Source organism: Otolemur garnettii, unplaced genomic scaffold, assembly GCF_000181295.1.
Source record: "Otolemur garnettii isolate 467f Iridium unplaced genomic scaffold, OtoGar3 scaffold00058, whole genome shotgun sequence".
NCBI classification, from domain to species: Eukaryota; Metazoa; Chordata; class Mammalia; order Primates; family Galagidae; genus Otolemur; species Otolemur garnettii.
Window position 1 is genome coordinate 6,020,134 of NW_003852453.1, and position 12,470 is coordinate 6,032,603.

General features: G+C 40.4%; 1 protein-coding gene across 8 annotated transcripts in view; it reads left to right on the forward strand.

Annotated features, from left to right (window-relative positions):
• Positions 1-12,470, forward strand: part of CHD9 (chromodomain helicase DNA binding protein 9) — a 226,048-nt gene that overhangs the window by 205,124 nt on the left and 8,454 nt on the right. For all 8 annotated transcript variants that reach the window (XM_023514745.1, XM_012806860.2, XM_012806861.2 and 5 more), the window contains 3 exons: positions 1,405-1,544; positions 1,804-2,025; positions 9,102-9,230. In XM_023514745.1, the coding sequence (XP_023370513.1) occupies positions 1,405-1,544; positions 1,804-2,025; positions 9,102-9,230 (491 nt within the window). The remainder of the gene's footprint in view (positions 1-1,404; positions 1,545-1,803; positions 2,026-9,101; positions 9,231-12,470) is intronic.

The following is a 12,470-nucleotide window of genomic DNA, read 5'->3' on the forward strand; positions in this document are numbered from 1 at the left end:
AAAAAAAAAAAAAAGTTTAAAATGTGTGTGGAAATGAAAAATATCTAATTCAGAATAGTACTAACTGCAAGGAAGAAGACAGTGGAGTAGAGGACGGGGTGTACAGGACTTTCAGGTGTCTTTTTTTTTAACCCTTAGTAGTTTCTTTTCTATTTATTTTTCTTTGTGTGTGTGTGTGTGTATGTTTAACTTTTTGTACTGATATAATTATAGATTCACAGGACGATACAAAGAAATGTACAGGAAAGTCCTGTGAACCCCATGCCCCAAGCACCTTGCCTCCACCAGCATCTCATACAACCACAGTACAATATCAATATACCACACCATATAAAAAATATACGTGATATTTTACTAACCTGATTGTAATAAAATTACCATCGGGATATAATAAAATCTTTTTTTTTCCATAGCATTGTGTACCATTCCTATTAATACTTTCATATATGCAAAAATGGTTTTTAATCATTGTAGTTTTCATGGCATCATCATAGTTCACAGCAACCTCAAATTCTAGGGCTCAAGTGATTGTCATACCTCAGCTTCCCAAGTAGCTGGGACTACAGGTGCCCATCATAATGCCTAGCAGTTTTTCTGTTTTAGTAGAGACGGGGTCTGGCTCTTGCTCAGGCTGGTCTCAAACTCCTTAGCTTAAGCAATCCACCTACCTCAGCCTCCCACAGTGCTAAGATTACAGGCATGAGCCACTGAGCCCAGCCATGTAAACTGTTTTAAACAAGAATCTCACCCTTAGTAATATTTTCTTTCAATAAGAGAATTCAAGATATTTTTCTATGAGGAAAAAAGGAATGTCTTATTTGTCTTTGAATCATTCTGCCTAGTATGTAGGTACTTAATAAATATTTATCAGGCCACATTTTCACATTTAGAAAAATAATCTAATGTAGAAAAAAGATATTTTGGCCCAAGAAAAGCAGATAAATGATAAAAACAAGGTTTTAGGAAATGTAGACGTTAATGGGTTCAAAGAAGGGGAAAAGGTTTATGTAGGACCAAAAGAAGGCATCTTTTTTTCCTCTGAAAGACCAAAGAAGATGGGCAGTACCTGTGGCTCAAAGGAGTAGGGCACCGGCTCCATATGCCCGAGGTGGCAGGTTCAAACCCAGCCCCCACCAAAAACTGCAAAAAAAAAAAAAAAGACCAAAGAAGAGCAGCTGTGTGAATATCATGGGGGAAAAAATTGAGAAGTTGAAAGAGGCCTAAATTATAGTTCTTCTAAGTTTTTAAATGAGAGAGGTAGAGATGGTGTTTTTAGTTCAAGAATTGCTTACTTAAAGACATATAAAATCAGGAGTAACATTTCTGTATATTTAGGAAAATGATTACTTTCTGTTTGTTTAAGAAATAGATTTTTATCACTGTTTTGCATTTTAATTTCACTAGGTTCTTCCAGTCAGTCAACCCTTGGTGCCAATGGGGTGTTACTAGACAACCAGCCTATAGTCAAAAAAAGGCGAGGACGGAGGAAGAATGTAGAAGGTGTTGACATCCTCTTTTTTAACAGAAATAAACCACCTAATCATGTAAGTAAAGAGGTACTTCAAAACTACTGATCCTTGAGTCTAAACTAAGAAAATTAGAAGTGTGTGGTTTTCTGTTGTTACCTCAGCATCATCCAAGACTGACCAAGATTTATGAAAATTTTAAGTTTAAAAAGGTTTAGCAGAATTTTAATGCAACACATTATTCTTTCTTTTTCTCTTCAAAAAGAATTGCTCCATTGAATTAAAATTAGAAAGATAAAGGATGGAAATCAAAATTTAATTTGGTGTTTTTCTACAGGTCACTTTAGGCTTAACCACCTCACAGATTTCTACAGGGATAAATCCAGCACTGTCCTATACTCAACCTCAAGGGATTCCTGATGCAGAAAGTCCAGTTCCAGTTATCAATCTTAAAGATGGGACAAGGCTGGCAGGAGATGATGCACCGAAGAGAAAGGATCTGGAAAAATGGCTCAAGGAGCATCCGGGCTACGTGGAAGACTTAGGAGCTTTTATTCCTGTAGGTGCTGTCTTTAAAATCTTGGTTTATTTTATCTCTTTGATTTGTCAGACCTGTAATGATGAAGCATAAATTCTCATCCACTATGCTAAATATGTGTTCTGCTTAAGATTCAGGAAAATGAGCAGAAAAAATACTGTCTTTCCCATGATATGATACAGTGTCATTTTCCATTTTTCCATTCTGTATTCACCAACTATTGAAGAATAAAAATCACTTTGATAGAAGCTAGCATGTTAGACCCAGTGAAGGCTGTAAAGGTATAAAATCTCTAATCCTTTCTCAAAAAATTTATTTGAAAATAATAATGATGATTATAGTAAACATTTTAGAAACTACATGCATGCCATTATACTTATCACCTATTATGCATTAGCACTCATTCAACACGCCCAACAATTTTATTACTTACTAGGATGGCATTGGGATAGCTATTACACAAACAAGGAAATTGAAACACTAAAATTTTAGGGAAATGGTTGCAGTCTGGAAAACAAAGTCTTAAATCCAGATCCAGACTACTAATCTTCTTTTTTATTTTTATTTATTTATTTTGAGACAGAGTCTCACTATGTCACCCTCAGTAGAGTGCTATGGCATCACAACTCACAGCAACCTCATACTCTTGGGCTTAAGCGATTCTTTTGCCTCAGCCTCCCAAGTAGCTGGGACTACAGGCACTCGCTACAATGCCCAGCTATTTTCTGTCGCAGTTGTCATTGATTGTTTAGCTGGCTGGGGCCGGGTTCGAACCCGCCACCCTCTGTGTATGTGTCTGGCGCTGTAGCCACTGTGCTACAGGTGCTGAGCCCCAGATTACTAATCTTAAGTGCTTCTTCAGGCTGTAGAATACACTTCCTATGCCTCTCCAGATACACAAGTTTGCATTAATCAAAGAAGAGAATCAATTGTATTTACTTTCTCCTTATCCTCTAAAATACTATCTACTCCCTTCTTCTTGTGGGTATATGGCTTTCTCAGTCTTAGAAATCTATTATGTGATTTCCCAGTGCCTTACTATCAGATACTGAAGTATAAAACTGGGTCAGGATCACTTAATATCTCTGTATATTTATAAGGTAATAAGAGTAATGATACATCTTCTATACAGTGAAGTTAGCAGACGTGTTCCGTCTACCTCCATTATGAAGATTAAATGGATAACCCAAGTAAAGCTATCTACTCCCCTAAGGCAGGTGTCCTCAAACCACAGCCTGCGGGTAACATGCAGCCCATTTAGGACATTTATCTGGCCCGCTGGGTGTTTTTGCTGCTGCTGCCTGTCCTGCTTAGCAGCCGACTCATCCCGGGCCCACAGTCTAGTCCTCCAACAGTCTGAGGGACAGTGAACTGGCCCCCTGTTTAAAAAGTTTGAGGACCCCTGCCCTAAAGGATTTTATTCATCTGTGTATCTCCAGAATTAAGCCTATTATTCCCATTCCCCAGAATAATAATATCCAGCTCCCTGAAAATATTTATTGAATCTATGATTTTAAAATTAGTTTGTTTTTTATTTTTAAATAATTGAAACAGGGTCCTGCCCTGTCATCAAGGCTGGAGTGCAGTGGCACAGATAGTTCCCTGTAATCTCTAACTCCTGGGTTCAAGTGGTCCTCCCACCTTAGCCTCCCAAGTAGCTGGGACTATAGGTGCATGCTACGCATGCCCAGCTAATTTTTCTATTTTTTATAGAGACGGGGTCTCATTCTTGTTCAGGCTGTTCTCAATCTCCTGGCCCAAGCGATTCTCCCACCTTGACCTCCCAAAGTACTAGGATTACAGGTGTGAGCCACCAACCCAGCCAATGACAATCTTTTGAAAACTAAAAAGTGCTATAAAAAGGTAAAGTGATATAGAAAAAATATTAACTGCCGTGTTTCTTTGTTTTTTTGTTTATTCTTTTTTTTTTTTTTTTTTATGAAAAGGAAACACGGGTTTGGCACTCATAGCTCAGTGAGTAAGGCACTGGCCACATATAACAAAGCTGGCCAGTTCAAGCTCAGCCTAGGCCTGCTAAACAACAGTGACAACTGCAACCAAAAAATAGCTGGGCATTGTGGCGGGTACCTATAGTCCCAGCTACTCAGAGAATCACTTCAGCACAAGTGTTTGAGGTTGCTGTGAGTTGTGACACCAGGGCACTCTACCCAAGGCGACATAGTGAGACGTAGGCTCAAGAAAAAGGAAAGGAAACACAGTGCCTCCAGTCCTGGCTTGGTCTTTGTGTCTGTGATACACGTACTGTGTTCAGATCCAGTATTTTCTCTTACTGTTGTCACCAGGAAAGGAGCCTGGTGGTCTAAAATACAGAGCCTCCATCTTGGCTTTTAGATACCCTTTGTGTTCCTGATTTACCTAAATCATGCCCCAGATTCTCAAGCTTTTATTTAATTCTTTTTGATTAAAAAAAAAAATGGGCCAGGCATGGTTGCTCAGTCCTATGATCATATACTTTGGGAGGCTGAGGAGGGAGCATCATTTGTACATCATTTGTACCCAGAAGTTCAAGGCTACAGTGAGCTATGATTGCACCACTGCCCTCCAGCCTGGCAATAGAGTGACACCTCATCTCAAAAAATAAAATAAATAGGCTCTGTGCCCGTAGGACAGTGGTTATGGCGCCAGCCACATAACACCGAGCCTGGTGGGTTCACACCCTGCCCGGGCCAGCTAAACAACAATGACAACTGCAACAAAAAATAGCTGGGTGTTGTGGCAGGTGCCTGTTATCCCAGCTACTCAGGAGGCTGAGTCAAAAGAATTGCTTAAGCCCAAGAGTTGGAGGTTGCTGTGAGCTGTGACCCAATGGCACTCTATCAAGGACAACATAATGAGACTCTGTCTCAAAAAAAAAAAATTAAAATTAAAAAATTAAATTAAAAATTGAATAAAACTGAAAAAAATAAATGCTAAGTAATGCTTTTATTTATTTTTATTTTTTTTAGAGACTAGAGTCTTCACTTTGTCACCCTTGGTAGAGTGTCATGGTGTCACAGCTCACAGCAACCTCCAGCTCTTGGGCTTAGGCAATTCTCTTGCCTTAGCGTCCCGCAGCTGGGACTACAGGCACCCGCCACAACGCCCAGCTATTTTTTTTTGTTGTTGGAGTTTGGCCAGGGCCGGGTTTGAATCCACCACCCTTGGTATATGGGGCCGGCGCCCTACTCACTGAGCCACAGGTGCTGCCCCAAGTAATGTTTTTATAATTATGAGGGAAGAGGTATTCACTAAATGTAATGGGCAATCGCAGAATCAATGTAATTTTCACATATTAGAAAAAAACATTCATTTTCCCCGGTCAACCTTTATTAAGTGACTACCACGTGGTCTTACTACTTTAAGGGATTCAAGATACAACAACAATAAAACAATACAACAGTATTGCCCTTGTGATACTTACACCCTAAGTTCTGAAGCATTCTCATATCTTTCTGTTTTTAACTGCAAAAGACCTTTATTAGTGTTCAAATTTTTATATCCATTCATAATTTTCACTTTAATCATTTTATCATAACATTTTATATACTTTTATTATAAGACTTTTAAAACCAATTTTAAGGATAGCATTTGTTCTATCCACTAAAGAATATATAATTTTTCTGCTTTCCCAAAGATACTTTACATTAATAATTTATTGGATGCCATGTTCTATTATAACATCTCTGTAGCTAAATAATTATAATGTGGTATAGAAGATATTATAATAGGGTGGCACCTGTGCCTCAAAGGAGTAGGGCACCAGCCCCATATGACAGAAGTGGTAGGTTCAAACCCAGCCCCAGCCAAAAACTGCAAAAAAAAAAGAAGATATTATAATAGAGGTCAATACAATAAAGCATCATGAACAGATGTAAGAACAATTAACTCTGCCTAAGCAGAATACAGTATATAGAGAAAGGCAAAACATGAAGGCTATGTTAACCAGTTTGATGAAAATATTTCAAATTGTATATAAAACCAGCACACTGTACCCCATGACTGCAATAATGTACACAGCTATGATTTAATTTAAAAAGAAAAAAAAAGGCAAAAAAATAGGGCAGACATTTTATTACTGGATTAAAAAAAGAAGGTATTGACCAGGCTAGCACAAAAGATGATACTCTAGGCATTATAGAAGAATTAGGTAGTTAATCATAATTTTCTTAGAAAAAATAAATATTAAAAAAAAGAATTATGGGTCAGGTGCAGTGAGTGGCTCATGCCTGTAATTCTAGCACTCTGGGGGCTAAGGCAAGTGGATTGCCTGAATTTATGGGTTCCAGAGCTGCCAGAGCAAGAGTGAGACCTTGTCTCTAAAAATAACCAGGTGTGTGGCAGGGGCCTGTAGTCCCACCTACTTGAGAGACTGAGGCAAGAGAATCACTTGAGCCCAAGAGTTTGAGGTTGCTGTGAGCTAAGACATCACAGCACTCTACCAAGGGCAACAAAGTGAGACTCTGTCTCAAAAAAAAAAAAAATTAAAATTAAATAAAGAATTATGGAGGCTCGGCGCCTACGGCTCAAGCGGCTGGGGCGCCAGCCACATACACCTAAGGTGGCAGGTTCGAATCCCCAACCCAGGCCCGCCAAACAACAATGATGGCTGCAACCAAAAAATGGCCGGGCATTGTGGCAGGCACCTGTGGTCCCAGCTACTTGGGAGGCTGAGGCAGGAGACTCGCCTGAACCCAGGAGTTGGAGGTTGCTGTGAGCTGTGATGCCACGGCACTCTACCCAGGGGAACAGCTTGAGGCTCTGTCTAAAAAAAGAATTATGGAGAGAGTTAAAAGAGGATACAAAAATAAGGTTTACTCGTAAAACAGGGAGTAATCTGACATTCTGGGGGAACATAGAAGAATGAGTAGGTGACAGCAGATGAATAGAAAAGCTGAGCCAGACAGGTTCAGGCTGTCAGGACTGTTGTGTCACATTGAAAAGTTGGAACATAGTTTCTGGAAATATTCTGATTGATTGGAATTGCTACCAACATTAAGTACTCCTCAACAGTTGTACAGATGTAGCATGGCTTGGTGGAAAGTGTGTTATTCTGGCCCTGCTACTTGACACCTTTCTGGCCTTGAGGAAGATAACCAATCTGACCCTCGATTCCCTATTTGTAAAATAAGAATACCTTTCAGTATTGTGAGCGTTACATGAGGAGAGATGAGACAAACAATTAGCGAGAAAGAGAAAGGAAAGCCTGTAGAATAAATGATAAATCATCACAGCATAGGGAAAAGCAGGTAAGTTTCTCATTGCAATCAGAAGAAAACAGACTGTACAGTAAGTAAAGAAACTTACCAGAAGAGAAAGTAAAGAAACTGCTCTCACTCGAGGAGTGCCATGGTCTTTGAGGTCTTTCATGGGGAAAACAACTGACAGTCTTGCTCATCAGGAGCAAATGGACGGACCCTACTGTCATATAAAGCCATCATTGTGATGGCCTCAAGTAATGTTTTAAATGTATAATTTGAAGAAAAAAATATACTATACTTTTGGCTTGGCACCTGTAGCACAGTGGTTGTGGTGCAAGCCACATACACCTAAGGTGGTAGGTTCGAACCCAGCCTAGGCCAGCTAAACAGCAATAACTGTAACAAAAAAAAAAAAAATAGCTGGGCATTGTGGCAGGCACCTGTAGTCTCAGCTACTTGGGAGACTAAGGCAAGAGAATCGCTTAAGCCCAAGAGTTTGAGGTTGCTGTGAGCTATGACGTCACAGCACTCTACTAAGTGCAACATAGTAAGACTCTGTCTCAAAAATATATATGCATGCTATATTTTTTATTAAAATATTTAACATTTTTTTTAAGTTTTAAATAAATCAAGCAAGGACTAATGGATTTTTGTTACATGAATGTAATGAATGAATTGCATAGTGGAGAAGTCTAGGCTTTTAGTGTCCCTGTCACCTGAGTAGTGTGTGTTGTACCCAGTAGGTGATTTCTCATCCTGCACCCTCTCCCAGCCTCCCCCTTCTGAATCTCCAGTGTCCATTATGTCACTCTGTATGACCAGGAACACCCATTCTTACATGTGAGAATGTGCAATCTGTGCTTCTTGTTCCTGACTTCTTTCACGTACAAGTATAACCTTTCCATTTCTATCCAATGGCTGCAAAAAACATTATTTAATTCCTTTTCAAGGCTAAGTACTATTCTATGATATGTTTATATCACTTTCTTTTTTCCAAATTAACAAAATTTTTAATTTCAGAATATTATGGGAGTACATATGTTTTAGTTGCATGGTTGTATGTATTTTAAGTCAAAGTTATAAGTGTGCCCTTGATCCAGAAAGCGTGCAGTGGACCATCAAGTGGGAATTTACTCTTCCCCTCGTTCTCTCTCCCATCTATTTGAATAATGTTGAGTTTTAGGTGTTGACCATAAGTGTTGATCAGCTAGTTCCGATCTGATATTCAGTGCATGTGGTGTTTGCTCACCACATTTTCTTTACCCACTTGCCAGTCAAGGGTAAACCAACTTGGGTTGGTTCCATATCTTTGCAATTGTGAATTGTGCTGCAGTAAGTCTAGGAGTATTGCTGACAATGCTCAAGTCCTTTTATAAAAGGACTTCTCCTTTGGATAAATCCCCAGTAGTAGGATTTTGCTGGGTTGAATGGTAGGTTTATCTTTAATTCTTTAAGAAGTATTTTTTTTTTTTTGAGACGGAGCCTTAAGCTATCCCCCTGGGTAGAGTGCCATGGCATCACAGCTCACAGCAACCTCCAACTCCTGGGCTCAAGCGAGTCTCCTGCCTCAGCCTCCCAAGTAGCTGGGACTACAGGCGCCCGCCACAACGCCTGGCCATTTTTTGGTTGCAGCCATCATTGTTGTTTGGCAGGCCCGGGCTGGGGATTCGAACCCGCCACCTTAGGTGTATGTGGCCGGCACCTTAGCTGCTTGAGCCACAGGTGCCGAGCCTTTAAGAAGTATTTTGATAGAAATTGCATTGAACATAAAAGTTTATTTTTAAAGTGTAAAAAAAGGGTAAATGCTTCTATGTAACATAAAATTAAATTGAATAAACTCATTCATAATATTTTGAGTAATTTTGCACAAAAATGTTAAAGATACTTTGTATATTTTAGAGAATGCAGCTTCATGAGGGACGGCCCAAACAAAAAAGACATCGTTGCAGAAACCCCAACAAATTGGATGTTAATAGTCTCACTGGAGAAGAACGTGTTCAACTTATTAACAGAAGAAATGCTAGAAAGGTAATGTTTGCTTTTTATCTCCAATATCGACTCACTATTTAGGAGATCTTGAGAACACTATTTCATATGCAGTATAGTCTTTTCTCACAGCCCTGGATATGGGTTGAATCTAGCAGATGTGTGGGGAAAGAGATGAACTATAATTTTATGCCTTTTAATTGAAAGTCACATATCAGTGGCTAAGTTGTTAGATGAAATAAACCACATAACTACCTATCTGTGCCTAAGCATTCTCATGGGCGGCTATACATGTGCACAGCAACACTGCATCTGCGGCAGTGGTTCCTGTTGGGCTTGGTTTGCCCTGGGGGAGATTTGGCAATGCTTTGAAACCATCTTGGTAGCCACAGTGCAATGGGGTAGGGGAGTGATGAGCAGGGAGAGAATGCTACTGGCCCCTAGTGGCTGGAGCCTGAGGTGCTGCTGTGCACATACTACAATACTAGGACACCCCACACCCCACCAATCCCAATCTCAGAGGTCTACAGTGCAGAGGCTGAGAAATTCTCATCTAAGGGCACACCACATCTTAGCCACCATAAATTTATAGATTTATCACTGTAATTTTCCATCAGATGCCCTCAAAGTATCTTGTCACTTTGCATAATGTGTCAAAACTGGCCTAGTACATCACTTTCTGATGAAAACAGCGTGTCTTAAACAAAGGTATCTTGTAGACTAATGGTACCTTTGTGCTTACCTTTTCATTTTACTGATTGATAAATTGTAAGAATTGAGGTTTTTCTGTAGTCTGTTTGTAAGCCAGATTTGGCTCAGTTATTTCTCCAGATTGTTTTACATGTAGATTAGTATATGTATTTTTAACCTCAGACAGTACATGGTAAAAAGACTTGTAACACCATTTTGAAAATGTGTAGTTTTGACACACTGTTTTGGTTTTGGGGACAGAGTCTCACTTTGTCTCCTTGGGTAGAGTGCCAAAGCATCATAGCTCACAGCAACTTCAAACTCTTGGGCTCAAGCGATGCTCTTGCCTCAGCCTTCTGAGTAGCTAAAACTACAGGTGTCCATTGCTATTTTTCAGAGATGGAGTCTCACTCTTGCTCAGGCTGGTCTCAAACTCCTGAGCTCAAGCAGTCCACCCACCTCTGCTTCCCAGAGTGCTAGGATTATAGGCGGGAGCCATCACACCCAGCCCAACATAATGTTTTGTTTTGTTTTGTTTGAGACAGTCTCACTTTGTTGCCCCGGGTAGAGTGCTGTAGTGTCACAGCTCACAGCAACCTCAAACTCTTGGGCTTAAATGATTCTCTTGTCTCAACCTTCCAAGTAGCTAGGACTACAAGCACCTACCACAGTGGCTGGCTATTTTTTTTTTTTTCTTTTTAGAGACAGGGTCTCCTCGCTCTTGGTCAGGTAAGTCTCGAACTCCTGACCTCAGGCGATCCATTAGCCTCAGCCTCCCAAGTGCTGGGATGACAGGTGTGAGCCACCACACCTGCCCCTTTGACACAATGTTTTAAGAAAGACAAAAGTGGGCTCGGCGCCTATAGCTCAACCGGCTAAGGCGCCAGCCACGTACACCTAAGGTGGCGGGTTCGAATCCCCAGCCGGGACCTGCCAAACAACAATGATGGCTGCAACCAAAAAATAGCCGGGCGTTGTGGCGGGCGCCTGTGGTCCCAGCTACTTGGGAGGCGGAGGCAGGAGACTCGCTTGAGCCCAGGAGTTGGAGGTTGCTGTGAGCTGTAATGCCACGGCACTCTACCCAGGGGGACAGCTTGAAGCTCTGTCTCAAAAAAAAAAAAAAAAAAAAAAAAAAAAAAAGACAAAAGTGGCCTTAAGGTACAAATATCAAATTTCTCATTGAGTTCTTTTGCTTACAAACTAAATTATCTTACTCCTGATTCACTCTCTGAATTGTCCTCACTAGTATGATAAAAATACATAAAAACATTGGACTTTCTCATAAGAAATATTAGAATTAGAAGAAAACATTTTTTAAAGAGGGGATTGCTCTGTTGCCCATGCTGTATTACAATGGCCTGATCATAGCTCACTGCAACCTCAAACTCTAGGGCTCAAGAGATCCTCCTGCCTCAGCCACTCAAGTAGCTGGGACTATAGGCACGTGCCACCACCTTCAGCCAATTTTTTTTATTATTATTTTTTGTAGAGAAGTGGTGTCACTGTGTTACTGCTGATCTTGAACTCCTGGGCTGAAGTGATCCTCCACCTGTCCCCTAAAATGCTGGGATCACAGGCTTGAGCTACTGTGCCTAGCCAAGAAAATTATTGTTAAAATAACAGTTTTAGTATTGTTGTATACACCAGCTCTTTAAAATTAATCACTCTTCACCCATTTTGCAGAGATAGCTTATTCAGATTTTGTTAGCATTTTAAAGTGATGACATCAATGCCTCAGAGAAAGAACAAGATGATATTTTACTAGTATTTTACTTATATTTTGTACTTGCATAGACTGTGTTACATATCTTTGTGCTTCCTTTTATATCAAAAATTCACCTTACTAAATATTGTGGATGAATTCCTCTTAAGCTAGGTTTTTTTGTTTTGTTTTGTTTTGTTTTTGAGATAGAGTTTCACTTTGCTGCCCTTGGTAGAACGTTGTGGTCTCACAGCACACAGCAACCTCGAATGCTATTGGCAACACAGCCCACAGTAACCTTTAACTCGTGGGCTTAGGTGATTCTCTTGCCTCAGCCTCCCAAGTAGCTGGGACTACAGGTGCCCACCACAATGCCCAGCGCTCCCCACGATGTTTGGTCAGGGCTGGGTTCGAACCTGCCACCCCTGGTATATGGGGCCGGTGCCCTACCCACTGAGCCACAGGCACCACCCTCTTAAGCGAGTTTTAAGGAAATGAAACAGTTTTGGATTTTTAATTATTAGGTTTAAAATTAAACATTCTAGACGTTATTTTTAATTGTTGTAACTTTATGAGGGGCCTGTTCATTTTCTTAATTTATTAGGGTTCTCTCTGTTGTCTTGAATCTGTAGGGAAGAGGCTTATGGATTGCTGAGTTACTAAGGAAAAGAATCTACCTACTAAGTCCCCATAATCCCCCAAGAGGCCTCCAATTTAAACTGACGTTTAATGAAGGAGATAATAAAAAGAAGGCAACAGAAATTACAGAGACTGGCTCGGCGCCTGTGGCTCAAGCGGCTGAGGCATCAGCCACATATGCCTAAGGTGGCGGGTTTGAATCCAGCCTGGGCCCACCAAACAACAATAATGGCTGCAACCAAAAAATAGCC